Source organism: Ostrea edulis, chromosome 4 (assembly GCF_947568905.1).
Source record: "Ostrea edulis chromosome 4, xbOstEdul1.1, whole genome shotgun sequence".
In the NCBI taxonomy this organism is placed as follows: domain Eukaryota; kingdom Metazoa; phylum Mollusca; class Bivalvia; order Ostreida; family Ostreidae; genus Ostrea; species Ostrea edulis.
Window position 1 is genome coordinate 19,086,828 of NC_079167.1, and position 20,872 is coordinate 19,107,699.

General features: G+C 34.6%; 1 protein-coding gene across 4 annotated transcripts in view; it reads right to left on the reverse strand.

Annotated features, from left to right (window-relative positions):
* LOC125671438 (carbohydrate sulfotransferase 1-like) overlaps positions 1-20,872 on the reverse strand; it is an 83,480-nt gene that overhangs the window by 11,038 nt on the left and 51,570 nt on the right. The window contains exon 1 of one of the 4 annotated variants that reach the window (XM_048907184.2): positions 11,415-11,733. The exons of the other annotated variants lie outside the window; for them this stretch is intronic. Coding sequence (XP_048763141.2) covers positions 11,415-11,505 — 91 coding nt within the window. The 5' untranslated portion in view covers positions 11,506-11,733. Of the gene's footprint in view, positions 1-11,414; positions 11,734-20,872 lie in introns of those variants that run through there. 4 annotated transcript variants of the gene reach the window in all.

Consider the following 20,872-nt stretch of genomic DNA (forward strand, 5'->3'; position numbering starts at 1 on the left):
AAGAGATTATTATGAAAATATAATTTGTTTTTAAAATATTGTAATAAAACATGGTTTTCCCATATACTTCAATGTTAAATTCTAGGTGAAACAAATCAAGCAGTAAACAAAATTTTGAAAATTCCTATGGTGGATTATGTTTATTTGACGAACCCTTCAAAATGATACCATGATTACAAATATTCCACCATCCATTTATGAGATATGAAATATGGTCATTATACATTGAATACCTTAATGTAAATGTGGATAAAACAAAAATATTGATTTTTTCCAAAGGTTCATCTCTAAAGAAGGAGTTTTATTTTATCAAAAATAGTATAGAAAATGTAAAAGAATTTAAATATTTAGGGATTATACTAACAAGGGGTGGAACATTTTGTAAAGCTAAAAAGCACTTGTGTGAACAAGCGCAAAAAGGTATGTATGATGTGATACGGAAAATTAAACAATTTAATTTATCTGTAGGATGTCAACTTGATCTATTTGATAAAGCGGTTGTACCTGTTTTACTTTATGGATGTGAAATGAGGTTATGGAAATCTTGATATAATTGAACGTGTACATTTAAAATTTCTGAACACTATTTTTAATTTGAAAAGCTCTACTCCTAATTATATGATGTACGGAGAATCTTGGCGTTTTCCGATGTATATCAAGGTTTATATAAGAATGATTACATTCTGGGCAAAATTGTTTACTCAGAAAATAAAATTGTTAATATTGTTTATAGATATTTTGTATCCAGTATGACAGTTGGATAAAAAAAACAACCATGGATTGACTGTGTTCAAAATTTTTTAAACACGTGTGGACTTTCAAATATTTGGAATGAGCAAAGTTATTACGTAAATGTTAAATGATTTTGAAAATTCAATTTATTCAGAAGTGGTCTTCTGATGTTGATGACGCTTCTAAGGGCCAGGTTTATAAACTTTTCAAACATTGTTTTGGTTTAGAGAAATATGTACTTAATCTGCCTGTAAAATTAAGAAAATTATTTATGAAATTTCGCACTTCAAATCACCGATTACCCATAGAGACAGGAAAACGGTATTCCCCAGAATGAAAGACCATGTACATTTTGTAATAAAGGAGAAATAGGAGATGAATTCCATTTTATTTTACAGTGTCCAACTTTTTCACAATTAAGGAAAAAATACATAGACAATTTTTTTTATGAAAGACTAAATATTTTGAAGTTTTCTAATCTATTTTCAACTCAAGATATGAAAATATTAAGAAATCTCCGTGTTTTTATTTCTCATATTTTTTTTCGATTTTCTGTTCTTCGTAATTGTTCCTTTGCTACCTCTTAAACGTATTGCTATTATGTTTATTTATACATTTTTTCAGATGTAGGTCCCGATGTAATAACTCGTGGTACTTGGTGTTCCACGTAAACCGGACCAAATGTGAACATGCATTGCTAGTAACGAATACCTGAACCAGCAGTGGATAACGTGTAAATCTACATATATCTGTGTGGACGTCATAATATCGGAGCGAAGTCGGTATGTACTGAAATGTTATAACTGCCCTCTTGAGAATATTTCACTCATATGGAATAAGGTGAGAATGAAAATCCTGAAACTATAGGACACCACCAATTACCTTCCAAAAGATGACTTGGCCTGGTAACTACGTAAAATTCAAGAGAAGATAACCAATTTTTTTGTAGAAAATCGGCGTTGGCCACCAGGGTAAAACTGAAAATTCCAAAACCTTATTGCATATTTACAGGTCACAGCACCTATCATATTTCAAAAACTAAATTTGTTACTGTTTAAAATAAAAGAGGAGTTTGAGGAAGAAGAAAGTGTGACAGACGGACCAGGATAACAATATACTAGAACTTTCTGTAGAAACTGCGAGTATAAATACATTGGTTTAACGAGGAATAAACAGTAATCTGAACAAAAAGTTCTGTAGTATGAATACAGTTGGAGATAAAGTACATTTTCTGTAGGACTGTCTATCTAATAAACTAATATTAAAAAATCGCTTTGATTAATAAAGTCAAGAAATATAACGCACAGTTCTACAAGCCCGTCTTTAGACGCGATGTAAATCATGGTACAGCGATGTCTGTTAAAACAAAGACTTGAACATCAGTTTCAATAAGAATAACAATCAAATTTTAATAAATCTTCAAAAGGAATTGTATACACCATGTTTACGCATGAATGTTTTAATTGTCAATGTTATATGTTATATGAATTATTCTTTATCTTTATACATAAGAACTATAGCTAGATTTAGAACTTCTAATCATAAAACGCTTATAGAAACTGGCCGATGGAATAATGTTGATAAAATAGAAAAAGCTGGTTATGTAACGTAGACATAGGTGATGAATACCATTACATTATGCATTGCGAAAAGTTTAAAGATGAAAAAAAATGTTTGTACCAAAATATTATCGATCAAGTCCAAATGTTTTCAAATTTACAATTTTTTCTCTTCACACAATGATACGTTAAAAAAGTGCGAAAGAAGTCAAATGGACAAACCATGTAATATGCAAGTTTTTCGTGGGGATCCGGGTTTGAATGTGTCCTCAGTACCCCTTGCTTGTCGTAATAGGCGACCAAATGGGACAGTCCTTCGGATGAGACCGTAAAAACCGAGGCCTTGTTCTACATTAGGTGTGGCACGATTGTTAGGCCATTTATGGCACACTAATTTTGACTACGGATAACTCCGTTTTTCTGCTCAAGATATAGGGTTCACGGCGGGTGTAACCGGTCGACAGGGAATGCTTACTCCTCCTAGGCACCTGAACCCACCTCTGGTGTGTCCAGGAGTCCATGTTTTCCCAACTCCCTACTTTGTATTGCCTATAGGAGTTATGAGATTGATCACTGTTCGTTATCTTCACCTATCATTCCAATTTATAACAAGAGGCCCACAGGCCTTATCGGTCACCTGAATACTAGTGAAAAAGTATCACTACTTCCATGGGCTATGAAATCTAGAAAAAAATTCCTGTTCTGAAGATCTAAGCTAAATTCTAATGTTCAGCAACAGTATAAAACAAGATGTGTTCTTAGCTTTAGGGGCAGGGCAAAAACTGCCCAAAAATAACCAATTTTCAAAAATCTTATAGTTATTAAGAAGAAGTTAAAATTGTTAACGCACGACGCACGTCGCGCGACGGACGACGACGGACGAGTTTACTCAAGTGACCTAAAAATCATAAACGAGAGGGTCTACCCTCCTGGATAATCAACTGTTATGAACTTATGATATTTGATACTTTTAATACATGTATATATAAGCACTGTCTTCTCTTCTCTGTTTGCGTATAATTTTTAAGCGCTAAGCGTAGCATAAGCGCTTATTGCCGCCAGTTGGATTTTGATTTCGTCATCATGTCTCCGGTTTATCGCCACCTATAGGTGAATTTATGCATCGTTGTAGTCAACAAGTCGTGTTTAAAGTAGTCATAATTTTGCAACCGATCTAGCACAGGGATAACATTCATATCTGCAGTTGCATTTTTCCCCCAGAAATACAGTTCGTTGTACAGTGAATAAAATATGTATGAAAAGGGTGATATTTTTGTCCTCATTCTTGGGGAAAGTGAGACACAGATGCAGGCCATTCTTCAGTTAAAATTCCCATTTGAATCTGCGTCTGTAATAATTAAAGTGATTCAAAATCTAAAATTGAATAAGAATATGTATATGAAACCGTTTTAGCTAGGGTGCCTTTGCATTGCTACCTTCACATGGCGCTTAGAGGCCAGGAAAATCAATTTGCAAGGTGCAATCTATAATTAGAAGCCACGTCATTAAGCTATACACGAGTCAGGAGGGTTTTCCACGTGTGATTTGGCTGCTGTTCCGACTCAGTAAAAGTTTTGTCCGACGCAGCAAAAATGTGTGCAACACAGTAAAAAATTAACTGATCCGCGTCCATTGTGAACGAGAAAGAATTTGTGCACGAGTATGCTTTGACAGTGAAGGACAGAGATCGGTGTCTCAGAAGGATGATATTGCGTAACTGCTTACACCCTCCCCGATCATATATGTAAGTCGGTCATGCAGAAATGTAGAGGATGCAACGGTGTAACTTAAGCTTACTTTATTATTTTTCTAAACGACCAAGATATTCTTCAGAATCATCGTCAACACAATCAAATTTGATTTCGCGATTTAGTTTAAAAAATGAGACTAAAAATAATAGTCTTGGGGCAAGGAAAAGATAAAAGGTACAACATTATATTATATTATATTATATTATGGAAGACAATACCCCGCTTTCGAGTATTCAAAACACCGCGTGGAATTTTACGAGGGCTGTATACTGAAATACATATGTTTAGAACAAGTGTTAGATAAACATTGCCATTGTGTCAAGCATGGATGTGAAATGGTTTGCGGTCCACAGCACGCTACATACAACGAAAAGTAATCGTGTTTTCAATTTCTTTGTACTTCAAACAAACAATTGACAATGACATGCATATGCTACATGAATTTCCGAATGTACAAATGATGAAGAAGGGGGAGGGGCATGGATGTACTGTCGTTGTTCCCTGTCCCCACATTTTGTTTTCGCTGAACGATCTTTTCATATAAAAAAGATGCATTTAGTTTTTTTGATGAGATGCCTCTTCATTATTTCTAACAGCGGTTTGAACATTACCATTTGAAAATTACTTTTGTAACTTTTCAGTGCCTAGTTTGGGATTCTCATTTAGCTACATTTACATGTTGTAAATGTTGCATATTTATTGCGAGTCACTTCTGCTACGTTTTTTTCTTCATATTAAAACTCCTACACAAGCTTCGAATCTTATGGTTTTTTGCTAAGGTTATTAACATTTTCATATAAAGAACTGTTTTATAAAATTAAAACAATAGCAATGCGTATTATGTCTCATTCAGACAAACGGATGAGTCTCCTTTGCAATATGAATATGAGCTTTTACACCAGAAGTGTAATACACACAAGTTGATGAGTACAGCGTTTAATGTACCTGTGTACAAACACTTGGGTTTTTTGGGTTTTTTTTTTAGTTTTAGATTTACGTATAACAAACAATCACTACAATTGCTAAATGTAAATCCATGCTTATATGTTAGTCTAATTCATCATCATATTTGAATTAGTATATCCTCTTGCACTAACTTTCATGTTAAAAATGAGCTATCTCCATCTTGTTGATGACGCAGTATTCAGTTTCAAAGTAATATTCAGGGGTCGAAATTAACTTTTTCTACAACAGGCTAATTTTAGCCTGTGGGTAAAAAATCCACAGGCTAAAATGAAAACCTACAAGCTAAAATAAAAATAATGAAGCAGTGCTCTTTTATATATATATATATTTTAATCAATGATTTCCCCCATCATTACTGAGCCTAGTGGGTCAACAGGCAGCGTTTGGACAACACACTAAGTTACGTAAGTCATATACTGCAATGTCTAGGTCTCTTGATTATCGCACCTCTAACAGTCTAATCTACTTGTTTACCGCAGGTCTAGATCCAGTCTTCCAATTTCATGTCACATCAGGGTTGTCACTAGTGATTTTTTAAAGCGAATACAGGACTCATGGTTTTATAAGCAGCACGATCACGAGTCCTATGACTTTTTTGATAAGCATCTACGCGGTGAGAAGTGCACCCGTGTCGTCACTACAACCCGACCTCAATATGACAATAAATTTAGATAGGACATTCTCATGATTCTGATAAAAATAACTACCGGAAGACTTGGTAAAACATAGACTTCGATATTTTTTGTAGATAAATGAATAACAAAAACATCATACTTGGAATTATTCAATTTAATCACCCCTATAGGTGAACAGGACTCGTGGCACATGTCGATGTGCGATGTCCGACCTCTAAAGCATTTGTTTGACTCCGAGTTTCTTAAAAAATCATAAAAGAAAAATCCGGATAGAAACGGTTATTGAAATCGGTCGTTCACGGAAGCGTTTGTATGATTCAGAGTGCAAGTTTAAGAAAAGCGAATAGCGCATCACCGTTTAAAACGGATACGATACGATCATAGTTTGTAAATCACCACTCGCTAAGATTTTCGAGTGTCCATTATTTTTACTCGCTATTTTTCAGATGTACTCGCATTTTGCGAGTATTTCTCGCTAATTTCGAGCCCTGATATTGCACATGTATGATGAACATCTTTTCTAAATATCTTCCTAAATTCTGTTTTCAGTTATACATGTATTTATCGGACTTATTTGGATTCAGATTCTCTCCAACCTGATTTTGAATTGAAAATAACTTCATTATTGATTACAAAAAATAATTCCACTTTCATGGTTTGATTGCTATTTACAGATAATTTTGCACTGGATTCTGTAGTACAAATCATACAGATGCATGTTTATGTGTGTATTTAAATGATTTCTGGTAAGGTAATGAAATGGATGTAAAGCGTTTCATAATCCTGCATTATTGGTGTATTTTGACATGTGTCATTTGTTAGTGTATGTGGTTATGTGTAATTTTCTTTTTTGTCCAGTTTGTTTTTTCCTTTCTATTATAAGTGGCTTACATATATGTATCAAACTATTGAGTTGTTTCATTTCAGATGTATTCTAAAAATATTTCATACACTATTTAATTGGAACACAACAGTAAGTTCGTTGCGTAATAACAATTGAACACTTTATACCGAAAACTACCATTACAACTGTTTTCACATTTTCTACCAAAAATGTTTTTCTCTATAACATCACATCTGTAAGAGAAAAAAATGCATAGTCATGTAGAGCATTTAATGATCCAGGGACCGGAGCAGAGCGGATCAGAAACCCTTGCCTTGGGAAGATGGGTGGGAGCTAAACAGGGTATAAAGTGTTCATTTGTCAAATATTTGAATAACATAGCCTTAAATGCTATTGATTGATTGTATCTTGTGTAACGTTCTTCTCAATAATTTTTAATTCATATGGAGACGTCACCAAGACCGGTGAAGGGCTTCAAATTTAGGTCTATGCTCGGCGCTTACGGTCATTGAGCAGTGAGGGTTCTTTAGCGTGCCACACCTACTGTGACACGGGACATCCGTTTTAAAGGCCATCTCCGAGGACCCGTGACATTCACACCTGATGCCGAGAGTTTGGTGATGGAATTGTCACTACCTGTTTAACGAACTAGGTCTGTCGCGGCCGGGATTTGAACCCCGACCGCCCGCATACAGAGCGAACACTTTACCTCTGGACCACAGCAGCGGTGGTAATGCTATTGATACTAAATTCTGATTATAGATATTTAATAAGAACAGGTGTCTTTTACCAAAATTGTAAATTTCATGATCCAAGGACAGGGTTTTAGTTTAGTGTGGGATCAAAATTATCATAGTGACCATTGTTTTAACAACATCATATAAAATTTATATTTCAAAGTGTTGAAAAGTTTCAGGACATTGCTTCCAATCCATATTTGTTATTTTCTTACATAAAATGTACTACTTAGTTATGCGAAAATAAAGAATAATGCATAAACCTTTTTTTAAATGTTGTTCCTGCTCATTAACATTACATACAGAATTCATGCAGTCAGCTTAGTGCTTTTCAGTACTTTCAGTACTTTGATTGTTTTATTGTTCTTGTATAAATATGTTCTCTATGTTGTAATTCATTCACTCATTTATTACACGTCCGTCCATCCGTTCGAGGGTTTTGACCGAGTTGAAACGAAGTTGAAATCAAGATTTAAGTTAGACTGTAAGAAGATATATTCAGAAACAAATTTCAGTTTTTAAAATACATGAGGGTATGAACTGACTAAGTTCAACAAAGTAATTTTTTCCAACATCAAAGAAAATTAGGTGGAAACCAAAATCCTTGCAAATCGCATATCGTCAATGTGTCCTCATTACCCCTTGCTTGTCGTAAGAGGCAGCTAACTGGGGCGGTCTTTCGGATGAGAGCAGCAGGTGTGGCACGATAAAGATCCCTCCGTTCCTAAAGACTATGGGCGCCAAGCATAGGCCTGAATATATCTTCTTACAGTTTGGGGTAATAAATCTAACTTAAATCTTGATAGGGTTGCCAGGTATATTTTAAATGCTCCCATGTTGCGTCCTCGTGATATCGCTTTCAAAACGTCGTTGGTGCACAGTCTACGAAATGAATAGATTTTGTTATGTAATTTGATTCTAGTCCTGCTTACCTACAAATTCGCAATCTAATTAAAATCAGACTTCTTAGATCCGCGCCGTATACTCTGCGTGATTGTAGCGATTGTGAGCGTATTCTAGGATCTGATTTTAATTAGATCGGGCGCGTATGAATACATTGGTTTGAACATATTTTATTGCATATATAATATACAACAGGTTTGAACACAAGTTCTTACAACTTACGAGGTTCTCACCTTAGATTAATTGATAACAATTATCATAAATCATATGTATAGATAAAATAAATACATGTACATTTAGCATAAAGTGAATTACTATCATGAGAATCTCCTGCATGAATTAAGTATAAATTTGTGAACAGCATTAAAAATTTTGCTGTTAGTTTCATAACCTAAATTGTCACTGCCCCAAAGTAAAATCCGTGTATCAATAATAAATAATTCTTGTATTTGAAAAAGTTCGTTAAACATAACATTTCTTACTACTGAAAATCTTTTACAAACAAAGAAAAAATTATATGAATCTTCTCTCATACCACAATGACAGTTAGGAGAATTGACAATGTTTTTTCGGTGTAAATCATAGTTCAGCAAACAGTTATGTCTTAATTTAGTATGAATTATATTTACAATTCTTTTGTCAAGAAGAAATGTTTAGGCACTATTGAAATATTGATATTATTAGAAATGTTTCGATGGAACTGACAGATAGAGGTTATTTTCTTTGCTTCGTTTGCTAAACAGTTCCATTTGCGGATGGCATCTGGAAAAAAATATTTGTTGTATGTTTCTTGCTTAGTTCTAGGAGGTATATAGTTATATTCGTAACGAGTATTGTAGCGCGATGTATCCTTTCGAAAATTGTCAATGATATCACTTAAATATTGTGGTACAAGATTGAAGTGAATTTTATACATTGTCATTAATTTTGTGATTTCCCGTCTTTTACTAGTGCTTCCCAACCCGTTTCTAAATATAATGATTCTTTGGATGCAAGAATTGGCAGTCCCGTTACAAGTCTAGCTTCTAGTATGAATACTTTGCGTTTATGAATGTGTAAATTCTCGTTCAGCCTTATTTTTGTCCAATCAAAACAATTGTAATAAATAACATTGTAACTATATGAAATTGCTACCATAAAAGTTTATGTTCATAAGAAAAATTCCGAGTATAACAATGTTCAAAAATATTTTAGAATATATCTTCAACAATCCACATGCTTGCTTCTTTATCTCCGTAGCATCATTAGATCATTTATTTCTCATGGCCTCCAATGAGGAAGGTAGCCTAATTAATGACATGAATAAACAAACAATATTTGTATAAAGCTACACACTTAATTTTCATGTAAATTCTAAATCGAATATTATGAATATCATGGCTACCCATATCTTTCATTGTTTATACATGGTAAAGCTGCTAAACCTGCGTAAAACATCCTGGACCCAGGGGACAGAAGGTATTCTACTGGAGTTTTCCGTCTCCTAGTCGCAGGTTCCGGACATTCAGTTAGCAAAGCATTTACTGGTGTGGTATGTAGCCACCCGACAGAGGCTATACTTTAGATGGTGAACATTTTAGTGATGTTACCTAGTGATATCAGTGACGCCTCCTCGAGGCCTTCACCAGCCTCTGACTCCCAAAAACTGGAACAAACAGCACAGAATAGGTCTGGAGGAAGTTTGTAAGCCACTTATATATATGCCCCAAAATGGGTAGTAGGCATAGTTGTGTACGAGGGTAATTATAGTTTTGTGGAGAAAGGATAGATGAAATTAAGTCATTTTTAAATCTTGGGGTAGCTCATTACACTTATCTAAAAACACCTCTTATGAAGTATGATTTCAACATCAAACAAATTATACTAGCTCTCAAGTATTTTATATGAATTATTTGCGATTTATCCCGGAATGATAAGAAAGGTACTTTGTGGGCGGATCCAATTTGCAATTGGATTGTGGCCTGTTTATTTTGTAAAACCCACCTTATTTGATTGCAGGCAGCTCTATTTCGATATTTCATTATGTGTTATAGGGGTTCAGATTGCATAATCATACCTATGTGATACATATATTCTTGTATTTTTGTTTTCGACTAATTCTGACCCCCACTAACTATTCTGTTATATAACTTCGTCATTTTCAAAATAAATGACATTTTTTTCAATTCACATCACTGTCCTGTTTTCACTGCCTTTATCAAGTAACAAGCAAAGGCTACTTGGCAAGTCATATTTACTAAGGAACATAAAAGGTATTTTGTTTTCAAATAAGATACTCCAGAGTCCAAATGTCGCTGTGATTTGATGCATAATATGAATATCTAAGAAAATATGCCTAAACGACTCAGATAGACGTTTTGAATTTTTTAAATAAAAAAATAATTATGAAATTTGAAAACGTAATTTGCTGATATTTTTTAAATCTACCGATCAAATCATAACAAAACATGTCAGTTAGAAAAAAGATATATCAGAGAAATATATTTTTAAAAGAAATTCAAATGAAATGGTCAAAATTCGTAAATATTACGATTTTTCTAATTTGAACCAAGCCCGATCGGAATTATAAAAAGGTAGTCTTAGAGAACCTTGTGATCAGAAAACCACATTCCCTTGATGTAAAATGGTTTACAAATTAAATATAATATTTTATAAAGGAAACTAATTTCTTCATTAACAGTGCAAAAAATTACCAACAATATGATTATTCTAGTAATTTCTATCAATGTTCATCGGGATGGGTACTTTTTTCTCCATTTTAAATATAAAGATTATATAAAAAAAGAATATGGTCATTTCATTTCAAATTCTTTTTATAATATTTTCTTCGATATATCTCTTTTCTACCTGACATGTTTTATAAAGATTTTATCCGTAGATTTAAAAAATACTAACAAATAACGTTTTCAATTTTCATAAATATTTTTCTTTCTAATAATAAGAACGTTTATACCTGAATCATTTAGGCATGTTTTGTTAGATATTCATATCGTGCACCAAATCAAATTCTCGGGAATTCTAAAATATTCATAACACTACAAATCGCAAAACTTCATATATTTTTTTCATTTCAGGAAACTAATATAACAGTTGAGATTCATGGAATGCCTCTTCTTCTTTTTTTTTATCATCATAACTATCTTAATTACAAATAAAATACGTTTATCAAAAACCTTAAGGCGTTTTCAAACGAGTTGTGTTCAGAGTGAAATGCGTATAAAAGGTAAAACAAAAAAGTCTTACGTTTTCACAATGTATTGAAATTAATACATGTAAGTTCAACTCACCATTTGCTTTATACATGTATATGAAGAAAACGATAACACATCCTATTAGCAGGGAAGCTTTGAAACGACACTTTGGTAAACGCGGTTTCATATTCCACTGTGGACAGGCGGCGCACTAAAGGTCACGTCAATACATGGGGAAGCTGCGGCGTGTCGTCAATTTGATTTCTTTTTTTTCACGCCGGACGGTATTTTAGCAAAACGCTACGCAAACTGTAATATTGGCCCACATTGATAATGAATTTAGCAAATAAAAAGTATTCAAGTAATAAGAATTCATGATTATAAACTCGTATCCGCTTTCCATATGAAAGAAAATGCAGAAAGAAGCAGATGAATGCGTCACCTTATATTTCACCGGGTACAATGCCACATGCAGGGGCCGTGATTGGTGTAGCGCGGTGTGTGTGAATTCCAAGCGAAGAAAGTAGGTCACTAAGTATTCAAAGACTGATTGTGTTTAATTAAGATAAATCTAGATAGCCAAAAGTATTGCACGGAAGGCAATAGTTATTGACAAGCTAGCACTAGCAATTGGGGGGTCTAGAGCTCTTTGGAAATGCTCAAACACTTCGACAATGTACAAGTAGGGTAGGCGCCGATAATGATGTGTTTGACTTTTTTAAATGCCCTTAAATTTTCATCTAAAAAATACCCAAATCCCTAAAAAGTATTACCACAACACAAATGATTAAGACATATTTTAATGAAATTGACATGAACTTCTGATAATTTCAGATAATAAAATGACCAGAAAGAAAGCATTCTTTGGTTAAATAAACACAAGCACCTGAAGTATGGATACTACTTACCCACCCCCTTCATATTTTTTTGCGGCAATAATTTCTCCGAAGTATGTGGATTCCCCGGTTGTCTATCTCATCCTAACATTGATTTATGTACAATCGTTTTACGCTTTTTGTAAGCTTTAGAGATTTACCTTCTACCGGTATGATAAAATAACAACATCTAAAGTTTACAAAAAGTGTAAAACGATTTACATAAATCGAAAGAGGGATGAGATAGGCATTCGGAGAATTGCAGCCGCAAAACAATCAAGGGGGGGGGGGGTAAGTGATATCCATACTTACAAATGTAGGTGTCTCTGTAAATAAATCAAAACGAATAGCGCTGGCAAAAAAGAGGAGTTTAGAAACGCCACCTAAATGCGATACTCCAAAAAAGATGTAAGAATTATTCTTGATCCATCAAGCGAAAATTCCTATCAAGAAACTTTACGGCGGAAACGTCAACGAATTCCCTATATTTTTGCAGTTACTGCCCTTTCACAGGAAGTTGAGGGCGTGCTTATCGATGCGGTCCCAAGCTTAAGATAAAATACATATAACATTAACAAAGCTTACGGTACCAAAGTCTTTATTATGCTGAGGTTTAAAAGTTATCATATTTATAAAATAACAAGGTTTAACTTCGTCGATGTTATGGAGAACAGTACATTTCATCAAATTGAATGAATGGAGGGGGGGGATCAGTCATATTTAATGTTTAATTCTGTTAAAGTTATGATACAATTACATGTAATACCAAGAATTTCAGGTGTAACATATACAGATGTACCTAGAAATGAAAGCATGTAGTATAAATGTTTTCAGGCACGTAGCATAGTTTTTCTTTTTAAAAAAGAGGGGGGGGGGGGGGGGGCTGGAGAAGTTGATCTTACAAAAAGAGTCCGAAAATTCAAAGAAACAAATCTAACAAAACCCTAAGTTTAAATCCTAAATTGCAGGGCTGGGGGAGGGGGGGGGGGGGGAGAGAGATTGGAACTTCAAAGACCAAGAACAACTAGGTACGGTAAAAGGTCTTTCAGCTATGCAGCCGCCACACTGTGGAACTCTTTACCCAACCATATAAGGGAAATCTTCTTCAATCAATTTAGAACTTTTATAGACACATGGAGGAGGGGGGGGGGGGGAGACTGCAGATGCAGCTCCTGTCGAGTACACGGTGTGGAGGTGCATGGCTGAATGAAAATCTGTTTTCAATATATTACATACTGTTTTATTTTGCTGTTTCTTTTATGCAAATTTTGCAGCCTTTCATCTGCATTATTACCAATTTTTTGCGTTTTGTTTAATTTCTCTGTGTTTTGTTCTGTCTTTTGAAAGATTCATTTTTATTTCATCTTCTTAAACCTTTTTTGTTTGTATACCTTGTAACTTATCTACTGTAAACTGCTATATATTATTTATTTTATTATCATATTTTTCCTTATTTTACATTTAACAGTTATAGTGCTTCTTAATAATTCTTAATGCTTAGGTTGGAATTTAATGCTTAAATTTTACGGTAAAAAACTTTTGTTTGATTTGTGTTTAATTCTTAAAACTTCTATAACTGTCTGGCTATACAGTATGCGTGTAAATATATATATATATGTGTTGATATTTTTTGCATGCTTACCTTGTGATATTTTATTTTGTCTGCGATAGTCGGTTTAAGAGCACTGTAGAGCTCATATTATTTGTTATTATTATACTTTCATGTAAAATACTCGAACCTGATTGGTCGAGAAACATTTGAAAAAACATATTGTTACCCTCTGAGAACAGAAAACACGCAACTCAGGGTAATAGTATCTAGCAACGGGTAACAGTACTTGACAACGGGTGATATTATACAAAATTATCACATGCGTCAAATTTATGCGCGTACGGTTCGCCGTAGATTGCTAGACGACGTCGTTTGAGCGTTTGTAATAAACGCGAGTACCCGCATCGATATACGAAATATCGCACGACAGTAATTGATCAAATGTAAACAGACGTAAGTTTTTCTGCTTTCCAGTTTACATAACATTCAGTAAAATAAAACAAATATTGTATGTAGTTGAGGGTAACATTGAAATTTTCACCCCTCGAGAAACCATTGTCAACCTCGGCTACGCCTCGGTTGACAATGGTTTTCTCGGGGTGAAAATTTTCAATGTTACCCTTGAATACATGCAATATTTATATAATATTGTATACAGTGCCGACTTTAAATAAAATTTACTTACTTACTTACTTACTTATGATCCCCAGTATGGTAGAAACAGCTGATTGAATTTGTTTTGAATCCGTGGCTCAGACGTAGTGCTTAATCTGTCTTCTTTACGCGGGAAAAACTAGTGCGCTTATAATCCATTGATATACAGTACAAAAGGGCATTTTTTTAAATAAAAGAAACCATTTATGAAAATTGTTTTAGAAGGGATTATAGTTTATAATTATGTCTCCGAACACAAAGTGTCGGAGACATATTGTTTTTGCTCCGTTTCTTATTATGTCTCCGAACACAAAGTGTCGGAGACATATTGTTTTTGCTCCGTTTCTTATTATTCTTATTTTCTTCTTCTTCTTCTTCTTATTCCTCTTCTTTCCTGAGAAATTTGTCCGCTCGATTGTATGAAAGTGCTTCGACAGATCCACTTCAAACTTTGTGAACTGATAGGGGGTCATGAGGAGGGGTGCAATCAACTTTTCAAATTTTCAAAATGGCTGCCGTTTCAAGATGGCGGCCAAAAAAGTCAAAAACTCAAAATTGTCGAATTTCAACCAAATTTTATTTCTAGAGTAATATTGTGACCCCGAGTCCATTTCCACCATCAATTTTTTTTTTTGAGCCGCCATTTTCAAAATGGCCGCCATATACCGAAATTTTTAAAAGTGTTAAAATCTCTACAACATTAGGGTTCTGGGGTCAATTGAGCGTCAACAGTTCATTTCTAGCATCAGTTTTTCCTTCCAATCAATTTTCAAATGTTTCAAAATGGCCGCCATTGAAGAAAATGGCGGCGAAAATTCCAGTCCGTCGAATTTCAACCTAATTTACTCTCTAGGTTTGATGGAGGATTCTGAGTCCATTTCTGGCATCAAAAACCATTTCTGGCGTGGGGAGGTGTTCGGAGACATTTGTGTTGGCATCCCAACACAGTTATAACTCGTTATTCTTATTATTATTTTCTTCTTATTCTTATTATTCCTCTTCTTTAGTGAGAAATTTGTCCGACCGATTTTGTGAAAGTGCTTCGACAGATCCACTTCAAACTTTGTGAGCTGATAGGGGGTCACTAGGAGGGGTGCATTCAACTTTTCAAATTTTCAAAATGGCCGCCGTTTCAAGATGGCGGCCAAAAAACGTCAAAAACTCAAGGTTGTCGGATTTCAACCAAATTCCATTTCTAGGGTAATTTAGTGACCCCGAGTCCATTTCCACCATCAAATTTTTTTTTTGAGCCGCCATTTTCAAAATGACCGCCATATACCGAAATATTTCAAAGTGTTAAAATTTCTACAACATTTGGGTTCTGGGGTAAATTGAGGGTCCACAATTCATTTCTATCATCAGTATTTCCTTCCAATCAATTTTCAAATGTTTCAAAATGGCCGCCATTGAAGAAAATGGCGGCCAAAAATCAAGTCCGTCGGATTTCAACCAAATTTAGTTTTTATGGTTTTTGGAGGACCCTGAGTGCATATCTGGCATTAAAAAGTATTTCTGACATGGGGAGGTGTTCGGAGACATTTGTGTTGGCATCCCAACACAGTTATAGCTCGTTATTCTTATTCTTTTCTTCTTATTTTTCCTCTTCTTTAGTGAGAAATTTGTCCGACCGATTTTGTGAAAGTGCTTCGACAGATCCACTTCCAACTTTGTCAGCTGATAGGGGGTCACTAGGAGGGGTGTATTCAACTTTTCAAAATGGCCGCCGTTTCAAGATGGTGGCCAAAAAACGTCAAAAACTCAAGGTTGTCGGATTTCAACCAAATTCGATTTCTAGGGTAATATGGTCACCCCGAGTCCATTTCCACCTTCAATTTTTTTTTTGAGCCGCCATTTTCAAAATGGCCGCCATATACCGAAATATTTCAAAGTGTTAAAATCTCTACAATATTTGGGTTCTGGGGTAAATGGAGGGTCCACAATTCATTTCTAGCATCAGTATTTCCTTCCAATCAATTTTAAAAAAATTTCAAAATGGCCGCCATTGAAGAAAATGGCGGCCAAAAATCAAGTCCGTCGGATTTCAACCAAATTTAGTTTCAAGGGTTTCTTGAGAATCCTGATCTGGCATCAAAAAGCATTTCTGACATGGGGAGGTGTTCGGAGACATTTGTGTTGGCATCCCAACACAGTTATAGCTCGTTATTATTATTTTCTTCTTCTGATTCTTATTATTCCTCTTCTTTAGTGAGAAATTTGTCCGACCGATTTTGTGAAAGTGCTTCGACAGATCTACTTCAAACTTTGTGAACTGATACGGGGTCACTAGGAGGGGTGCATTCAACTTTTCAAATTTTCAAAATGGCCGCCGTTTCAAGATGGCGGCCATATGCCGAAATTTTTGAAAATGTTAAAATCTCTACAACATTTTGGTTCTGGGGTCAATTGAGGGTCCACAATTCATTTCTAGCATCAGTTTTTCCTTCCAATCAATTTTCAAATTTTTCAAAATGGCCGCCATTGAAGAAAATGGCGGTCAAAAATCAAGTCCGTCGGATTTCAGCCAAATTTCGTTTCTAGGGTTTTTTGAGATTCCTGATCTGGCAACAAAAACCATTTCTGACATGGGGAGGTGTTCGGAGACATTTGTGTTGGCATCCCAACACAGTTATAGCTCGTTAATAATGGTTTTGCCATTCCAACAAAGTAACAACTATATGACCGAATTTTTTTTTTTTTTTACGTAGACCTGACATTCTGATAAAAGTTTGATGTCGTCGTCGTTTTGAAATAAGCATGTGTAATAACGATTAATGAAAGTAATATTTTAATGCAGCGTCATTAGAATGTTCAACAGTTTACAATGAAAAGTAGTAGTGTTTGTGCATTTGGATTTTATTAACTTAGTTTCTTTCGATCTGAGGGCGAGAGGAAATCCTAAATAGGCCTAGCCTAGTAAGTAAAGCTGTTGAGATTTGTTACAGATTATGCTCCAGAAAAAAGAGACTGTGCTTGTGAATACTTGGTACCGCAGCATGTCGATTATGCTTGTCTAGTAGGCGGTCGATTCCTTGTCGATGATAATAGTGTGCACATATTTTTGTTTTTTGATTGTAATTTTTGAGTAGTTATTGACCGAGTTGGCATTTTTATGGCCGGTAACTTGCATTATATGTCAGTGTGGGCAACATCATTTTAATTTTGCTTTAAAATAAATACAGAACAACAAGTTTTACGCTTTATTTCATGCATCGATATGCATAAACACAGAAAATGCCATCCAAGCGGGGACAGTGTCAAAAGTAGTTCGGACCGGAAGTGCTTTATCAAACGGGCGTGTGATAAATCTAATGCTTTATCTCACTTTCAATATACACCACACGTATGAGATAAACAGTATTTCTTTTCCATATCAAATCACTCAGCATTTATCATATCTAGTTATGTTCATTTTATATTGTTACCTTGAAATCGCCCATATATATATCCGATTAGTACTGCGTTTAATTTACATAATTATAGCGACCAGCTGCAGTAATTGTAAAAGTGCAACGATGTACAGTGTATGGTGGTGCTTGATGTTAATATACTTATATTCTTAATACATTGTTATATCAGAAAAAGTGTTGAGAACAACTTCTAACACAAAAAGAAACTCCTTTCCGCATCTGATAATCTATTGCATACTCTCGAAAATTAAGAAATATGCTGCATTATAAGATGCATTTTAAACTCCTTTCCTTCTATCGGAGAACTTGCTCCCAAGACTTTTCAGTTAATATAATGTAGGCTCTGTTTTTCAATATTAAAAGGGTCTGCCTGCATGTAACCGTTATCGTTGCACTTTTGCAATTATCACCATCATTTTTGTTGGATGTAATTATACAATGTCACGTGACAGTCTCGTGATGATAAACACATGCCTCGATGAAAATATATGGAAGCTTACTGGGTATCAGTTTAAGGAGGTATGCTACACCAGAGAAATTTGATATGGGTGAAAAGTGGAGGATATGTACAACAATATTTTGAAATTGAAAACTTTCAAATCTACTTTATTTAGTCAAAATATGCAGTTTTAGTTGAAAACAATATGAGAAAAATTTAAATCCCTTGCTGGACTCGAACTCGCGATCTACAGTTCAGCAGCCGACGTGCTAACCTACTGAGCTACTCAGCTAGACAATGATTTTTTAAATGAATAGGCAAATATTGCTGATATTTATATTTTCATCCATGTTTTAGAAGACAGTCAGTCATTATGACTATGTAGAGTCGTTTCGTTCTCGGATATTTTTCATTAGACATTATCCATATAAAACACTACAGAACATTTTATGCATATATTTGGCATCATCATGTTATTCGCTCCGCAGAGCAAATTAGTTGACATGCTTGGTTTATACGTGTTAACTATTGACTTTTTATAATCATGATATTTATTCCGTTGATAAAAGCAAAAACCATTCATTCACATTTACGGAATAATTGCTAGAATGAAGTACGTAGAATACATGTTGATTCGCTCCGCGGAGCGAATAATATGATTATGCCATATATTTTACTTTATTTTTGTATGGGACGCCTTAATTCAATTGAGTACCCGTCCATTGTTGTAAACACTACCTTAAATATTGCATATGCTAATAACTTGACAATCGGAAGTTGAAACTCCAGTACATCAAACATGGCGCACAAATATGAATTAAGAAATTGGAATTTATCGAAATTGTTGAAAACGGTAAAAAAGGGCCTCACAAATCGTAAGTTGCAGGTTATAAATTTATATATTGACTAAGAAACATAGAATATCATTTTATTTACGTTAAGAAAGTCAGCAAATGTTTAGACTGATCGAAAATGTTGCGGGAGTGAATCACTCCCGCATTTGCACCATTTAGGAGATCCTAAGGAGTTGTAGCCCCCCCCCCCCCCCAAAAAAAACCCAATATCGGACAGGTCTACATTATTGCAACTAGTTAAAAGGAGTCTCGGTCCCCTTGCGCCACAATATTTTCACCCCCACCCCCCTACGCCACATGGGGTTTCAGTCAAATACTTGGCACATCATGATTTTGTGCTGGTTTCCTCAGAAGAATAATGAGTTCCCATTCAAAGGAAATGTTTTTGGTCGAAAAAACTTTGGACTCCATCAGTAAGAATGAAGAGTTCTCATCAAATACACCAAAGCTATACCCGGCGCCTATCCTACTTGTATATTTATTATTTAGATTCATGCATGATAGGAACATTGGCGTCTATTCGATACTTATTGTAAAATCTTTATTACCTCACACATCCTCGCTTCAACTGGTATATATATGCAGCAGTATCCGGTGTCGGTGACGAACGGTGGTTATTGGAGCACGAGTATATTAAATCTTCACCTGTGAAATACACCGGGTACAATGCCACATGCGGGAACCGTGATTGGTGTAGCACGGTGTGTGTGAATTCCAAGCGAAGAAAGTAGGTCAATAAGTATTCAAAGACTGATTGTGTTTAATTAAGATAAATCTAGATAGCCAAAAGTATTGCATGGGAAACAATGGTTATTGTCAAGCTAGCACGAGCAATTGGGGAGTCTGGAACTCCTTTTCATTCATTCAATGAATATTGCAGAACTGTGTGGCCTTACAGACAAAGATCTATACTGTATTCTCCTGGGTCGTATACTAAATACTAATTTAGATCCTTGTGAACTTGAGGTTTTTCAAATTAAAAACTTCAAAGCCACATATCAGCGTTACATACGTCATCTGTCAGTGATGGCTAACTAATCGATCTTGTATGAAAATATTTGTTTTTCCTTTCTTTTCTTTCTTTGGTATCTGTTCATTGTATATATCATCATCATCACTCTGCTTATTATCATTTTGTTTTCCTCTATATTTTGTCATATATGTAATTGCATGTAATTAATATATCTATATTCAATGGGGAAATAATGAATGAGTGAATGACATCAACATAAGAACAATGCAGTAAAACTGTCAATTAAATAAAATAATCTATCGATATCTAAATAATAAATCAAACACTTTTTATACATTTGCTGATGCAACCCGCTTGTTGAAATATTTTAACGATGTCGTCTGGTACATATGTACCTATAAAACGGGTGTTGCTAAAACGCGGAACGGAAAACGAAACGGAAAATATTGTATGCAATAATGTTATGAGGAGGTCAGCATTTTGAAAAATAAAAGGTTTATCATGAACAAGAGAAGCAGAAATTACAGAGAAAACGAGAAGTCATCCATAAAATCCACCGTTTCATATACTTCATACTAATGCATATATGTATATTAAAATCATTAACTTACCATCAAAAATATAAATAAAGGGGAAAAAAATAAATAATCATACTGAAACAGACTTGCTTTTCAAATTTTATACCCCCCCCCCAAAAAAAACCCAACATTGTCAAAGATAAAATAATTTTTTCAATAAACTTCCCCAAACATAGCCTTCTTAAATCTAGTTCTACGCCTGGTATAATACATGTATGTATT